Here is a 16,119-nt window from a genome sequence, read left to right on the forward strand (position 1 = left end):
GACTCACCTAGATGACATCGCTGCCACAAGCTCTACATTCCACCCAGTGACCAATTAAGAATATTCCCCAAGTGGATCTCACTACCAGCTGATACTAGACACCAATTTTTATCACCTTAAACTAAGGAAGTGTCAATTTAAAGCCACGAAACACATTTGGTGAAATAAAGTAAGTGTATATTTTACTAAAGCAGACGACTCATGCCTATTCTTTGAACAACCACATCAGGCGCCTCTGCCAATCAAACTACCTAAGGGCCCCTTTTGTGCTGATTCTTTCTAACGCTTAAAGTATAGATACGTATAGATACATAGGGGTTGTTGTTATAAGATGCCAGGATTTGGTACCAAATTATATGATCCTTCCAAGTGAGGGACAGTTGGGAGCCGAAGTACATAGGGGCTGTTAGCGATAAGGTGGGTAAAGCAGTTGGCACTCTTGCTTTTGAAGGTCTGAGGTCTTGGGTTTGAATTTCACGAGGGACAACATATGCATGGAGTATACATGTTTTTCCATGTTTGTGAGGGTTTTACTCTTGTGCTCTGGTTGCTAAACATGGTCCAAAAGCAAACTGCCACTTTAAAGCTGAACTTGGGCCAAATATTTATTTTTTTCTTCCCATGCAGTGGTGCGTGGGTTAACTGCAAATTTTTTTTCTAGGGGCAAGAAACTGCTATTTTTTTTTTCTAGGGACGAGAAAAGTGGGGATATACTTATCTAATCATCTGATCCTCCCAACACAAGACCGGTATGGCACCCCCACACTCTAGCAGTCTTGAATAGTGGACTGTTCTTGACGTCATCATGCCCAGAGCAGGCTCCATAGACTAGGAACAGTCCACTACTGGGCTGTGGTTGAGTGCCGTTTTTTTTTTATCCGGAGAATCAAAGGATTGGGTGAGTATAAGCTTTCTGCTCACCCCTAAACAAAACGGGCAGTTGACCCATGCAGTGCGGGCACAGCCCCACTGCATAAGTAAAGAAAACGTTTGTCAGGAGTTGGGTTGCATGCATTAGAATGTCTGACAATTTTAAGTTCTTCGCATCTCCTTAGAGGAGATTCCTGTTCTGGCTGACGCTTATCACTTGCACAGGAAGTAATGGAGGGATCTCCGTCATGGGGCCAGTGATGTTTGTAAAACAAACAATGGAGTGGAGTTGTGCTTTAATTGGAATCTACCCAGCCTTTGAGTTATGTATGTGCCAACCTGAGCTTTATAAGGCCACTATTTTTAAGCAAAGGTCAACCTTAATAGATTTATGTATGTTGTTAAAAAAAAAAGAGCATTATATGTCAGCACTCTACAAATATAATAAAATTAAAAGTTTATATTTGGTAAACACAAATATGTAGATGGTTCTGTGTATTTTTTTAAAGCTAAACTCCGTTATAAGCAAATATTATCAAAATGCATTCGTCATACGTATTCTTCCTTTGATTCTTGGTGTGCTTTGTGTATTTCTTCCAGGTCTGTGCAGTAATCCAATGTGAGACTTTTTTCCTTCCTGTAATAAACTGCTGCTCTCTCTTCTTGTGGAGGGTGACTGGTCTTGTCCCCGCCCTCTCTTTTTTAGTTTTTTAATAGGCAGCCCGTAGTGGGTGGAGTTTCTGGTCCCCTCCCACATCTCTGACCCCTCCCTCCGTACTGGAGCTTCCTGTAATAAAGACCGGTCATTGCTGCTCTGCAGCCCATAGTGGGTGGAGTTTCTGGTCCCCTCCCACAGCTCTGACCCCTCCCTCCGTACTGGAGCTTCCTGTAATAAAGACCGGTCATTGCTGCTCTCTCTTCTTGTGCAGGGTGACTGGTCTTGTCCCCACCCCCTTTTTTAGTTTTTTTTTTATAGGCAGCCCGTAGTGGGTGGAGTTGCTGTGCCCCTCCCACAGCTCTGACCTGTGCCTCTGTACTGGAGCTTCCTATAATAAAGACCGCTCACTGCTGCTCTCTCTTCTTGTGCAGGGTGACTGTTCTTGTCCCCGCCCCCCTCCTTTAGTTTTTATACAGGCAGGCCATAGTGGGTGGAGTTGCTGGGGCCCCTCCCACAGCTCTGCTCTCTGCACAGGCTATGTACAGCACAGGGATGATGTAATTGCTGCTTTTACAAGGTAACGTCTGGGTTTGCAAAGGTATTGGTGCACACCAAGATTCAAGTAAGAACACACATACCAATTGCATTTAGACAATATTTGCTTATCTGGGATTTTAAAGTACACCTGTCTAAACTGAAGAACAAAAATTGGGACTGCCTGTTTGTAATTCGGACGCGCATGTGCAGAACGGCGTTTTCCGATGTACCGTTCATAAGTAGGAGTTGTTCACAAGTCGGAGGTTCGTAACTCGGGGACTCCCTGTATTGCAGCTTACCAGTCCTCAAATGTTTCCCTTTATTTTCTCCTGGTGTTTCTGCCAGTAACACACTTCCTATCATAGAGTGAAAACACTCCCTCAGTGTACTGTATCTATGGATAGGGGTTGTCACCTTATCACATGACTACAGAACACCCCCCCCTCGCTTCTTCTCCTTAAAGATGTTGTAAACCCTTGAAGTTTTATCACTTTCATGCATTCTAGGTGAAAAACCTCCTGCCGTGCAGCACCCCCCCCCACACACACACCCCAGAGCCCCCCTTTTACTTACCTGTACCTGGTCTTTCCAAGTGTCTCGGGTCCTTGATCCACAGCAGTGGGAGCCAATGATAGCAGCGCAGCCATTGGCTCCCACTGCTGTCAATCAAACCCAAGGACGCCGGGGTGCGGGGCAGAGTCCTGCTGTCTGTGTCAATGGACGCAGTGGCAGGACACAAGCATAGCTCCCAACTGTCCCTGATTTCAAGGGACTGTCCCTGATTTGGAGCAATGTCCCTCTGTCCCTCATTCCTCCTCATTTTGGTCTGATCCATATAGTTGTATATAAAATGTACTTTTTATCTATCAAAGAGTGTTTTCCAGAGCTAAACCTTTCATCTGATTTCTAAATTGCTGCATTTGTAAATTCCAAAAGCGAAAAGACAATATAAAGGAATAGTAGCACTTGTAGGTTTAACCAATCTTGATTTTTTTTTGTTGTACAATTTTCCTTTTAAGGGGGCGTGGCAAGGGGTGTGTCCTATGCCTGCATGCTTTTGCTGATAGGTGCCCGTATGTGTGCCCCGAGGGAGAGCAGCTCTCCAATGGGGCACGTGAGAAGAGAAGGAGCCAGGAGTGCCGCTGAGGGACCCCAGAAGCGGACTCTGGGCATTGGCGTTGCTAGGGGGTGGCTTTTGGGGATATAGCCCCAAATCAGGGGCCCATAGCCCCGAGTCTCTCAGACGGCCGTGGTCATGGCCTCTCTGCAGGGAGAGTGGGCAGGCAGTACAGGAGAGCCGGACGGGTGAAAGAGCAAAGAGATGGGATGGGATAAGTACTTGAACCCCCCCAACGGGCCATGTTTTCAGGTTTTCTTTTACATTGCACAGCTGCTTTAAATCAATATCAATGACATGGTACAAATAAGAGCCATTTTATCTAAGGGAAGTTCCCAAAACATGGCCCATTGTGGGGACTTGAGGACTGAACCTCTGGTCTAAGCTGATGACCTGTAGGGGTTTTTAAAACGTGGCCTATGTAGAATACAAGATAGTGAAGTTTTTTGTCGCAGTGCTCATTTCACAGACTAACCCAATTTTAAGTCTTGACATGTTTGGTATCATTTATTTGGTGCAATCCAGTCTTAAATATTTTACAAAAAAAACTGGGTGATTTATTACGTTTTTGTGCCCTAAAAATGATCCTCTGTGTATTTCTTACTGAAATGTTGTGTTTCATAAACCATTGTGAGAATATCGTGTGACACAAAAGAATTTGAATTACCATTATGTTATTCTCTAGGGCAGTGATGGCGAACCTTGGCACCCCAGATGTTTTGGAACTACATTTCCCATGATGCTCATGCACTATGCAGTGTAGTTGAGCATCATGGGAAATGTAGTTTGAAAACATCTGGGGTGCCGAGGTTCGCCATCACTGCTCTAGGGTGTCTGCCTTCAGAAAATATTAAATGTTTTGGAGTTTTTGCTAATCTTCAGGCCTAAAGTTATTATATATATATTTATATTATAATATTATTATTTTTTTGTACAAAAAATACATTTAGTTGGTTTTGTCAAATTCTGTTGATCTAACACAGTGGTCCCCAAACCAAGGGGCCAGCTGTAGCCATTTGCTTCCCTTTATCCTACCCTTAGGGCACAATTCCTTCCACCGACATTAACAATAGACACCAATAATGGGGCACTATTATGCCCGCTGACAACAATGACGGGGCACTATTCCTCTAACTGACTTTAGAGCATTATTCCTCCCACTGACACCAAGATGGAGCACTTTTTCTCCAGCTGACACGAATGATGGGACACTATTCCTCCCACTGACACCAATGATGGGGCACTATTCCTCCCATTGACACCAATGATGGGGCACTATTCCTTCCATTGACCCAAATGATGGGGCACTATTCCTCCCACTGACACCAATGATGGGGCATTATTCCACCCACTGACACCAATGATGGGGAACTGTTCCTCCTACTGACACCAATGATGGGGCACTATTCCTCCCATTGACACCAATGATGGGGCACTATTTCTCCCACTGACACAAATGATGGGGCACTATTCCTCCCTTTGACACCAATGATGGGGCACTATTCCTCCCCCTGACACCAATGATGGGTTACTATTCCTTCCACTGACACTAATGATGGGGCATTATTCCACCCACTGACACCAATGATGGGGAACTGTTCCTCCCACTGACACCAATGATGGGGCACTGTTCCTCCCACTGACACCAATGATGGGGCACTGTTCCTCCCACTGACACCAATGATGGGGCACTGTTCCTCCCATTGACTTCAATGATGGGGCACTATTCCTCCCACTGACTTCAATGATGGAGCACTATTCCTCCCACTGACTTCAATGATGGAGCACTATTCCTCCCACTGACTTCAATGATGGGGCACTATTCCTCCCACTGACTTCAATGATGGGGCACTATTCCTCCCACTGACACCAATGATGGGGCATTGTTCACTCCCACTGATGCCAGGAAATTTTCTACTCCCGCTGGCCACAGTCCAGTCCCTCTAAAGTCTGAAGGACAGTAAACTGGGCTTTGGTTTAGAAAGTTTGAAGACCCCTGTTCTAACAAATCCTCCTCTATGGGGGCCAGCTTTCCTCTTGTTCTTTAGGATATAGTGGATACTTCACAAGCCTGTATTGGCAAAGAGGGACAAAGTGGGTAATGACTCTTGTAGGTTGATAATGTGATTGCTTGACCGCACTGTATGATTTTTGTCGGGGGGGGGGGGGGGGTGTATTTTGAAATAATCTTTGCCTTCAGAAAACTAATCTTCTTCTTCTTCTTCTTCTTCTTCTTCTTCTTCTTCTCTTGCAGCCCAAGTCCCGGACAACGATGAGCAGTTTGTACCAGACTATCAGGGTGATAACTGTGAGTACCGCACTCTATGACCCCCTCTGGTGAAGTGAATGCACTTGGTGGTGATTTGTTCTGAGATGAGGCCGTTGGACGTGGAGAGCTTCTTTTGTTGCTCACCATAACGTGGCGTTTTACATCCAGATTTTCTTAAGTGTTTTTGTGTATTATTATATCCATTACTAATGGAAGGAGCCAGACATTAATGGAACCTGCTGCTGCATTACGGCAATTTCTGTAGCGTGGGAGCTGTGTGTGTATTGCGTATGTTTCTATGATGTGTATATATATTTTTCTTACTGGAAACTCTTAATACGCTATAGCGTTTTAAAGGGGTGGTTTAAAAAATAAAAAAAAATGACCCTTGCAAAAAAGATATTTAAATTGGGAAAGCGGTATTAAACCAAAAATTTTATATAATGCAGCTTACCAATCATTAGATGTGGTGGCTGCATTCGTTTTCTTTTTTTAGGCTGAGAGGAGGGAAGCCAACAGTAACTCTGGGAGGAAAAGGCGCAACACGGGGGAGGGGAGCCTGGGCAGTAGGGGGAATCTCCTGGCACACCCCCTGCGCACGCCTACGTTCAGTGATGATGCTAGGTGCAGTGGCAGCTATCTAAGGCTAGGCTCACACTACTGTGCGCGGGATGGGTGTCGAGGTGCGCTCGATATGGAAGGTCATCACACCTGACGACGTGCCCGTTCTCTGTAATTTTACAGCACCTAAAAGGCTCTTTTCATATTCGACCGGTTTAAGGTCCTTCCCGACCATACCAACCATCACAGCCCTGATGAAAGGGGGAGGCGAAACGCGTTGGCTTTACTCAACTGTGAACTGCGAATTTGAATAAACCTTTTTTTTTTTTTAATAATAACCTCAAGTGTGACGACCTTCCATATCAAGCACGCCTCTACACCTATCCAAATTTATCTTGTGGAGCGCCTTTCCATCGCTAACAGAGAGGCAGCATCTGAAACCCTTAACAGGGCTCATCCACATCTTGTCTTCATAGGTGCTGGGACAAGGTCATCTAGCGCCCAGGGCAAGGATGCCAAATGGCCCCCCCAAAATGTATGAGCATTATGTGTTAGCAAAAATCCCCTCCCTTACCCCCCCAAAAATGTAAGGGGGGCTAATCTGCACTCTTATCTTCAAGCATAAATTCCCTTTGGGGAGAATTTTGGCTTGCAAACGAAAACTTCCCCTCTTCCAGTACAAACCCCCCCCTTGCTGAAATCCCCAACCCAGTGCAAATCTTTGCCCCCCCCCCCCCATAGCATAAATCCTCTACCCTTCAAATTTCCTCTCTGAGCATAAATCTTTCCATACCTCCCCACATATCCCCTCCTAGCACACAAATTCCCCCCAATCATCCCTCCTAGCACAAATCCCCCTTTATAACACAAATCTCAAATCCCCAGCGCTCCTAGCACAAATCACTTCCCCCCATTCAAAAATAAATCGTACGTCACTCCCTCCCCCTCCTAGCACTAATCCTCTTCTCCCCCCCTCCTAGCACTAATCCTCTTCTCTCTCTCCCCCTCCTAGCACTAATCCTCTTCTCCCTCCCCCTCCAAGCACCAATCCTCTTCTCCCTCCTGCTCATAGCACTAATCCTCTTCTCCTTTCCCCTCCTAGCACTAATCCTCTTCTCCCTCCCCCTCCAAGCACCAATCCTCTTCTCCCTCCTGCTCATAGCACTAATCCTCTTCTCCCTCCCCCTCATAGCACTATACCTCTTCTCTCTCCCCCTCCAAGCACAAATCCTCTTCTCCCTCCCCTCCTAGCACTAATCCTCTTCTCCCTCCCCCTCATAGCACTAATCCTCTTCTCCTTTTCCCTCCTAGCACTATACCTCTTCTCCCTCTCCTTCCTAGCACAAATCCTCTTCTCCCTCCCCCTCCTAGCATGAATCCACTTCTCCCTCCCCCTCCCCCCTCCTAGCACTAATCCACTTCTCCCTCCCCCTCCCCCCTCCTAGCACTAATCATCTTCTACCTCCCCATCTTAGCACTAATCCTCTTTTCCCTCCCCCTCATAGCACTAATCCTCTTCTCCTGCCCCCTCCTTGCACTAATCCACTTCTCCCTCCCCCTCCCCCTCCTAGCACTAATCCTCTTCTCCCTCCCCCTCCTAGCACAAATATGCTCAACCTCAGCACATATGTATGCTACTCTGAAGCTGCTGTCACCAGCTGGTAGGTAGGAACTCTCCATGAAGCCCCTCCCCCACCTCACATGATATCACTGCGCCCAGGGCAGTCGACCCTCCTGCCCAACCCTTGTCCCGACTAGACATGTGAAAAATGAAAAAACTGGTTACGTCACATTTCGATTTGTTATTTACATAAATTTTGTTTAGTTAAATTTGTTTCATTCGTTTAATTTGTTTTCGGAATTCGTTTTAGTTTTTATTAGCTTTTGAATTGATTTAAATGTTTCGGATCGATTCGAAAAGTTTTCAGAACGATTTTGAATCGTTTTCGAAATTCGAATAGATTTCCAATTTCCAAAGAGGATAAAATTGAATAGAAAATAAAGAAATAGAACAGAAATAATAAACTTTTTTTTTTTTTCCTATTCTATTCCTTTATTTTCTGTTCTAATTCATTCTCTTTGGAAATTGGAAAAGTATTCGAAAATGATTGGAATGTCGTCCCGAATTTTTTTCCGTTATTTCGGATTCGTTAAAATGTCAGTACTATTCTAATTCAGATGTATCCAAATTTCCGAATTAGAATGGTACAGAAATTGAAACGAATCAGAAATTTTCATTCACAGCAAAACGAACCGCACATGTTTAGTCCCGACCGTGCGTACCCCCATGAAGGATAACACATCGCCCAGATCACCTCCAAGGATACCAGACTGATACACGTCCAACGCAGGGTTGCCAACCACCATTTTTTTACTGACAAAACATGGAAAATTTACTGGCGAGGCACATTATTTACTGGCCACCTGAGAAATTACAGAACTCCAATTTTAATCTAACACAGTGAATATTTGAGCAGTATAAACATGATATGGAAACACTGACAATACCTAAAACAAAGTAATTTCTTTGATTTACACTTAAAAAGTCAACACAGCATGAAAAGATCACTGATTTTTACAAACTGTCAGTAAATTTACTGGCAGTTGGTAGCCCTGGTGCAGCGCTGTCACACACATTGGATATCTACTGTGTATGAGGAGCAAACGCAAAATTGCGCTCTGTCCTGACGTGCCCAGAAACGCGGCTGTGCCGTTAATGGTTGTTGGCACTCCCACACATCTGCGGGACGTGCGCGGCAAACCACGCGGTGCCTCAGACCTTATTGCTATGCACGGTATACAAGGGGGCGGCCATATTTACTCACTCCACATCCTGGCCGGGTTGTCTTCCTAGTAGCAATGTATTGTCATCATGTCTTGCTCTCTCACAATGAGAGTTTGCTTGTCTGGTCTGACCAGTTGAAAACAATGGGCTCTGTGACCGAGATTTTATCTCGGCAGTTGAACAAGGAGGCAGAAGTGGCGGTATTGAAGATGCAGATAGTAATTAGGGGGGGTTCTGCTAATTACCTAATACAGTCATGGAAATACGGTATAAGAAGCAGGTTGCAGTTATATAAAATCCTTTTCAAATAAACGTTGCAGTAATAACTCCATGTGTATGTATATATTTGAGAACTGGGTGACAAGGAATCAAAATTCGGTACCACATCCCATTCATATGAATAGAGAAAGAAAGGGCAGGCGGGACTTTAAAGGTACCAAAATGTAGAATAAACAATCAATTTGAAAAAATATATAAATTTTATTTAAACAATTCTTTAAAATCTACAAGAGTTGCGTAATATTTCTTTAAACACGTACAACCACTTCTTACTCTACATGTTTCGCTCAGAGGAGCTTCTTCAGGAGTTTTTGGAAGTGTCGCATGAAGTATTATATACTATAAAGAAAACAGTTGTAAATGGGTATGCTTAAAAATTGCCATAAGTAAAATCACATGGCATGTCAAAAGTCCTGCCTGCCCTTTCTTTCTTTATCCATATGTGTATGTTAAATATCTACAGCAGTATTAAACCCTCTGTTTTTTGTTTTTTTTTAGTTGAATGCACCAAGCACAATAAAAGAAACCTTTTCCCAGTAAACTATTTGGTAAAATTCTTACCCCAGCACTTTCATGTTACAACTTTTAGTGCTCCTGACCCCCTGCTCTCTCAGTACTGTTTCCCTGAACTTACAGTCTTCACAGGAAAGTGCTAACAGTGGACAGTGTAGTCTGGGGTCAGTCTATTAAATAAATTAAATATTAGGGGGGCTGAGGGGAGGGCTGCTGCACACAGAAGGCTTTTTATCTTAATGTACAGAATGCATTAAGATAAAAAAAAACTTCTGCTTTTACAACCCTTTTAATCTGGTTGTTTTCAGCAATTTCAGCTTCTCTTTATCATAATATAAATATTATTATTATTATTAATGGTGCGTCAAAATTGAAAATTCAGGATGCACTTGGCTTAAAAAATCCTAACGGACAGTTAAAAAAAAAAAAAAAATTGATTTAGTTAATGTGACTGGTGTTTTTGCTTTGCAGTCGATGGGACGCAATTTTGCATTGCAGTCAATGGGACGCGGTTTTGCATTGAATTAAATGGGACGTGGTTTAGCATTGCCGTCAATGTGTCCTGGGACATGATTTTGTATTGAAGTTGATGGGATGCGATTTTTTGCATTGCAGTCAACGGGACGCGATTTTGCATTGCGGTCAATATGGGAGGGGGCAGGGGCGTTTTTGCATTGAAGTCAATGGGGAAAAAGTTTGCATTGAATTCAATGGGACGCATCATGCCCTTATTTTTTCTATTGGCAAAATGCTGATAACCCTATTTTCGGCAGGTAGATATTATTATCATTATTATTATTATTATCCTGCATTTTAATTAGACATTAAGTCTCTTTGCTGATGTAAATAAATGTGTATTACCTCTAGCTTTGGCCATAGATAATGCAGGCATATGTTTAGTTTATAGATGTCACACATGGCGGATCACTCTCCCGTCTACGCCGATCACTGCTAATATTTGTACAGACAGTTACCGTTTGCACATGTTCTCTTATGTACATTCAGAAGTTCCCAATGCACAATTAGAGCAGACATCCATCACCTCCGGGGCCCTAATGTGTCTCAATGTAAAGACAAAAAGCTGTTTGTTTAGGTGCTGCTAAGATTGGCAAGGTCTGTGAAAACACATACCACCCCCCATGTCACTACCATTCACACATGCAGGGGGTTGAACCTTTGTTTATGGATGTGTCATCATGGCAAAAACAACAGTTTAGCACTCATTATGCAATATTAGTACAGGCACGTCAGACTGATTAGCCCTTCCTTGGGCCGCTTGAATGCTATAAATGGCAGAATGGATTGTTCTGTACTGTATAAAGCCCACTTTTCAATATTTTTGCAAATCAAGCCTGTACTGAGAATATGTGCCAGGACTCCCCATTCAAAAATACCCATTTTGCGACTGTTGGGTTGAGCCAAACGCTTGAGTTCTCTGACTTGGTGGCAATATACAGAAGTTTCTAGTTTTGCACTGATTTTTACCAGCTGCATGCCTGTTCTACGTCAAAGGACTGAGGCCAAAAATGGCCAAGGAACGGCTTTCTGAAAAGATCTGAATTTCTCTCAGTACAGTATCCGTTTAATGGGGATACTGTATAATGTGGATGATTCACTTATTTTGTGTGTTGGCTATGTATATTAAAATGATATTTTTAATGTAATCTTTAGCAGTATGTATTGATGTTATTTAGTCTTTCCATGTATGTAGTACATAATTATCGCATACACTATATGGCCAAAGATTGAGGACACCTGGCCATCACTCCTATATGGGCTTCAATTCCAACCAATTAAGTAGGGAATTCTTGAGTTGTCAGCATGTTGGTGTTCCAATTCAACAAAATAATTTTTACTTACAATTTCATTAAAAAAAAAGTCATCATACAAAATAAAAAATACTCCATTGAGCGCATATTGGCGCCTCCATATACAAATATGCCATAAACCAACTGTGTGATGGTCTCCTAAATCTGTTGATGTTTATCAACATGGTTATTTACCAAGGACAAAACCATTATACTCTCTCTATGGAGTATTTTTTATGCATGTTTTATATGAAATATGTTGTTTTTATAATTGTAAAAAAATGTTTTAAATACATTTTGTTGATTTGGAACGTTAACAGTTTGAAATCTCCAAAAGTCCCCTACATTCATTGGTTTGAATTGGTACTCAAATGTGGATGTGGTGTTGAGATGTATAAATTGTGAGCCTTCCGTTTTTTTCTTATATGGGCTTGCTAGATATCCCATTCAAAAACCATGGCCGTTAATGTGGAGTTGTTCCATTTTATGTCTAGAATAGCCTTCCACTCCTCTGGGAAACATTTTCCACAAGATCTTGGCGTGTATCTGTGGGAATTTGTGCTCATTCAGCCAAAAGAACATTTTGTTAGGTCAGGTACTTATGTTGAATGAGAAGATCTGGCTCACAATTGGCATTTCAATTCATCGCAAAGATGTTCAGTAGGGTTGAGGTCAGAGCTGTGTGCAGGTCTCTCAAGTTCCTCCACACAAAACTCCTCAAACCATGTCTTTTTGGAGCTGGCTTTATTTACCTGAAGACAACCATCTGTGCACCTACCTTAGGCCATATGATCTATATGTACATGAAGAATCTATCATTGCTCATTACATACTCGAACCCTGCTTACTACTCTGCAGCCCTACACAATGGCTGTGCTTTACTGCTCCTTATCATAATTGCTAGTCTAGGAGTTATCTGACCTAACAAAAACAGTGCACTTGCCATGTCATATCTTATCTCAGCAGCATTTGTCATTGGCCAATCTAAAAACAAAATGTACTTCAAAGTGTATGTTGAGCCAAAAATGTTTTTCCTTTAGTTTTGGATAGAATGAAAAGTCTATAACTCCTGTTGGGTTTTAGTGCTACAGGGACACAGACTATATAAAGTATTTGTTTTTACTGAAAGTCTCGTCTCGTCTCCAGGGTTCAACCACTTGGCTCACACCTATAGTCTTTGTGCTCTCCTTATTAGTGAATGGAAGTAGTTGGCCTCATTAAAGTCTGTTGGGATTTCCTGACTTCTCAGAGTAGAGTGCTGGACTTGTCAGGTGATAGAATGATAGAAGAAATACAATTTTGCAACTGCACATGTGGCATAGCATATCATCGAGATGAGTACAAATTACAGTTGCCTCCGTCATTACCATGAATTACATAGAATGCTTATCCTCCCTCAAAAGCGCAAAACTTCTGGAATTGTTCCTTAAAAAAATATTTTTAAGAACCCAAGTCAGCCTTTCTCAACCTTTTCAACACAGAGGATTTTTCACCAACTTTGTCCAACCGTGTGTATGCAACAGTTTCGGACAAAATCCGACAGGGCAAAATCCGACGGATTTGGTTGTGGAAATCTCCGACCGTGTGTACAGGGGCTAAGTCAGCCTTTCTCAACCTTTTCAACACAGAGGAACCCTTAAAATAGTTCTCCGGTTTCGAGGAACCCCTGCTAAAAATTAGAAATCTACAACTCGTGATACATTAGTGTGATGGTCAGTGGGAAGAACACTTGTGGTCATTTGGAAGAATTACCTCCTTACAGATAGCTAAAAAGATCAACTGAGTCAGTGGGAACTTATCTGAGAGGCAGAAGTTGCCCAATGCTGAAGGAACCCCTAGCAACCTTGGGAGGAACCCTAGGGTTCCACGGAACCCTGGTTGAGAATCACTGGTCTAAGTTGTGATGGCCATGAAATGGACAATGGCATGGTTCTCTTTTCTCAGAGGTTAAAAACGTATGGCAAGTTGATGGAAAAACTACAGAACACTACTATATAAAATCTGGAAACCATAGGTCTTAAATTTCCTTCCTGGCTTTGACAGTCATCACTTGGATCTCCAATAAGTCTCCCCTTATCGGTTGAGTTGTATATGTGTCAGGAGTAGGACCTTCCTTGCAACATACCAGATGTTATCTTTGGCCATCTGACTTTTTTACCATGTGGCTATTATTGATTACATCTATGCAACATTTGTAAATCCTTTAACAAACAAATTTAACATAAAAATATATATATATTTTTTTCTTTTACTGGTACTGAGGGTAGTTTAAGACTATCCTCAGAGTTATTTTTTTCGTTCCTAAAAAACAAAAAAAACAAAAACCTACTGGAGCTAAAATGTAAATCCTTGCATGTGCACAAAACAGAACTATAGGGGACACCATGAAAGTACATTTTTCTACAGGAAGGGTTGTATCTTTCTGAAAAAAAAGAAAGGAGGGCTGTTTACATAGGTAACTTTTAAATAAAGTCCAGTTGTGCTCAAATATATTGCTATCCAGAGGACTCCCTGAAATGATTTTTTTACTTAGCGCTGAGTGACCCGAGTGATGTTTTCCATTCCATTGGAGCAGAATGCGTCCAGAGGCCGAGGCGTATATAATTTCATAATGTGAAAGTGTGCCTGTGTTTTGGCATGGCTTGGCGCTACAACTTGTTGGCACTTTATATACAGAACATGGGAAAATTCGTACCATCTTACCACTTGTCAGAACCCATTAATGCATAGCTTGTACCAGGCGACAGAGTGGTGAGCGACATGTGCCTAAAGTTTTCACCGTGGCTGCACAATGCTGTAGCTAATGTGTACAAAAAAAAACACTTGTAAAAATATATTTAATCCCAAAGAGAAATGTATTCCTTTTTTCTTAATTTGTTTTTACACTGTTTAAAACTTTACCTCTATATAAAGTTTGTAATTATAGATTATTTATCCACAGAAGACTATTACTATGCCTTTGTTATCTAGGGATAAGTGAAATTAAGTTTTTTTTATTCCCCTGACATTTTGGAAAAATGACTTAAAGGTAAAGTTTAGCTAAAGGAAAAAAAATAAAAAAATCTTTATAGCTTTTGTGACCTAAGTCACTTGTAATGAAGTATGTCATAAAATGTGCAGGCAGCTGGATCCTATTAAAATCATTTTTATAGGGATGCCCCGTCCTCTTCCTGCAGCTGCACTTTCAGCATTGGGGGAAGTTAATAGCTCTGAGTCTTCAGTGAAGCTACAGTGAACAAACTCCTGCTTGGGACCTGCCTTTCCTCCCTCCTTCTCCTCCTCCATAGGGAAAAATTGTTTCATAGTGTACAATGCAAGTAACGCAATCTCTGAATGGAGGAGAGTCTGATGAGCCACAGGATCCTCTCCGCTGTTCAGAGATTGTATTAGACTATGAAACCACTTTTCTCAATGGAAAAAGGGAGTGGTTCCCTCTCGGGAGTGTGTTTATTGCAACTCACAGAGGACTTCGAGTTATCAACCATCTCAGTTCAGCAGCAGGAAGAGGATGGGACATCCCTGTACAGAAGATGTCTACAGGCTTCTGCTTCCTGCACAACATGAGACGTACATCATTACAGGTAAAATTTAGGTCACCAAAGCCATAGTAATTTTTTATTTATTTTTTTTCTGCTAAATTTCAGCTTTAACTTTGCAAAACTGCAAACAATTTGTACTGTTTTGGGTGGTTTTTAAGGGTCCAGTTGGCTTTTATACAGCTCTTCGGAGTTACAGAATCTACAGCTAACTTGGACTTGTGTCAGAAACTGGCCTTCATTTGTTTGCTTATATTACCCTCTTTTTTTTCCCCCCCACTGAAATAAAAATTAAATTTATTAATTAAACAAAAAAAGTAAAAATAAAAATTGAAAAAGTGATGGCACACAAACGTTAATCCAATATTAAACTAAATAAACCAGTCACCCTTCCACTTCAAAAAAGAAAAAGGGGAAAAAAACGTTCAGCTTTGGCTGCTTAGTAAGCAAATTTGAGAGTTTCTGGTTTGAAACATTTCACAGATATCACTTGCTTATCCTCAATGCTAGCATGTTTCTTTAATTGGAAAAGTTGACCTCTGTCTTCTTTACAGCAAGGCATGCACACAGTTGTTCTTGGGTTAGCCTTGGTGCAGACGACCTGCATTTAGGATGTTTTAAGACTGTAATATGACAAGTTGCCCAGGGGGTCGGGTTGCACTCGTTGCAGCTTTTTTTTAACCGTAGAGGAAAAATACTGCTTACTTACAGAAAATCAATTAGGTAGTCTAGGGCTTAACACAATATCCTCCCTCTAACATTAGCAGTATCACCTTTGGCCGTAACCAATTTTACAGCTGCAAAGGCGAGCCAAATAGAGACCATCTGTCTTCCTCAGACCTGCCTGTAGAAAGTGCTAAACCTACCCTTTCAAATGTATTTATTGCAAGTGCCCAGAAGGGACGTTTATTTTTGTAAGCCAAAACCAGACATGACTTATCAATATAGCTGGACTTATTGACCATGAGGAGGTGTGGGTTACCAAAGTGCTTTAGACCCCCTTATGTCACGTATGCATGTTAGCGTGTATTCGCAATTAAAACTTGCCTTCACTTAAGTCCTGAAGACACAACAAGAAGATGAAATTTCTGCAAAGTGAAGGAAAATCCCCTTTTAGACAGGTGTCCCCATTGGAAAATTTCGACTTATCTTCTGGTCCATTAATCAACCATAAATATCTGGATTT

The 16,119-nt window shown here is 42.0% G+C and overlaps 1 protein-coding gene across 6 annotated transcripts in view; it reads left to right on the forward strand.

The window, feature by feature from the left end:
• Positions 1-16,119, forward strand: part of ETV1 (ETS variant transcription factor 1) — a 104,100-nt gene that overhangs the window by 23,341 nt on the left and 64,640 nt on the right. For all 6 annotated transcript variants that reach the window (XM_077490709.1, XM_077490705.1, XM_077490708.1 and 3 more), the window contains one exon: positions 5,437-5,490. In XM_077490709.1, the coding sequence (XP_077346835.1) occupies positions 5,437-5,490 (54 nt within the window). The remainder of the gene's footprint in view (positions 1-5,436; positions 5,491-16,119) is intronic.

The sequence above is a fragment of the Lithobates pipiens genome, unplaced genomic scaffold (assembly GCF_037356315.1).
Source record: "Lithobates pipiens isolate NorthernLeopardFrog02 unplaced genomic scaffold, aLitPip1_a1.2 Scaffold_19, whole genome shotgun sequence".
NCBI classification, from domain to species: Eukaryota; Metazoa; Chordata; class Amphibia; order Anura; family Ranidae; genus Lithobates; species Lithobates pipiens.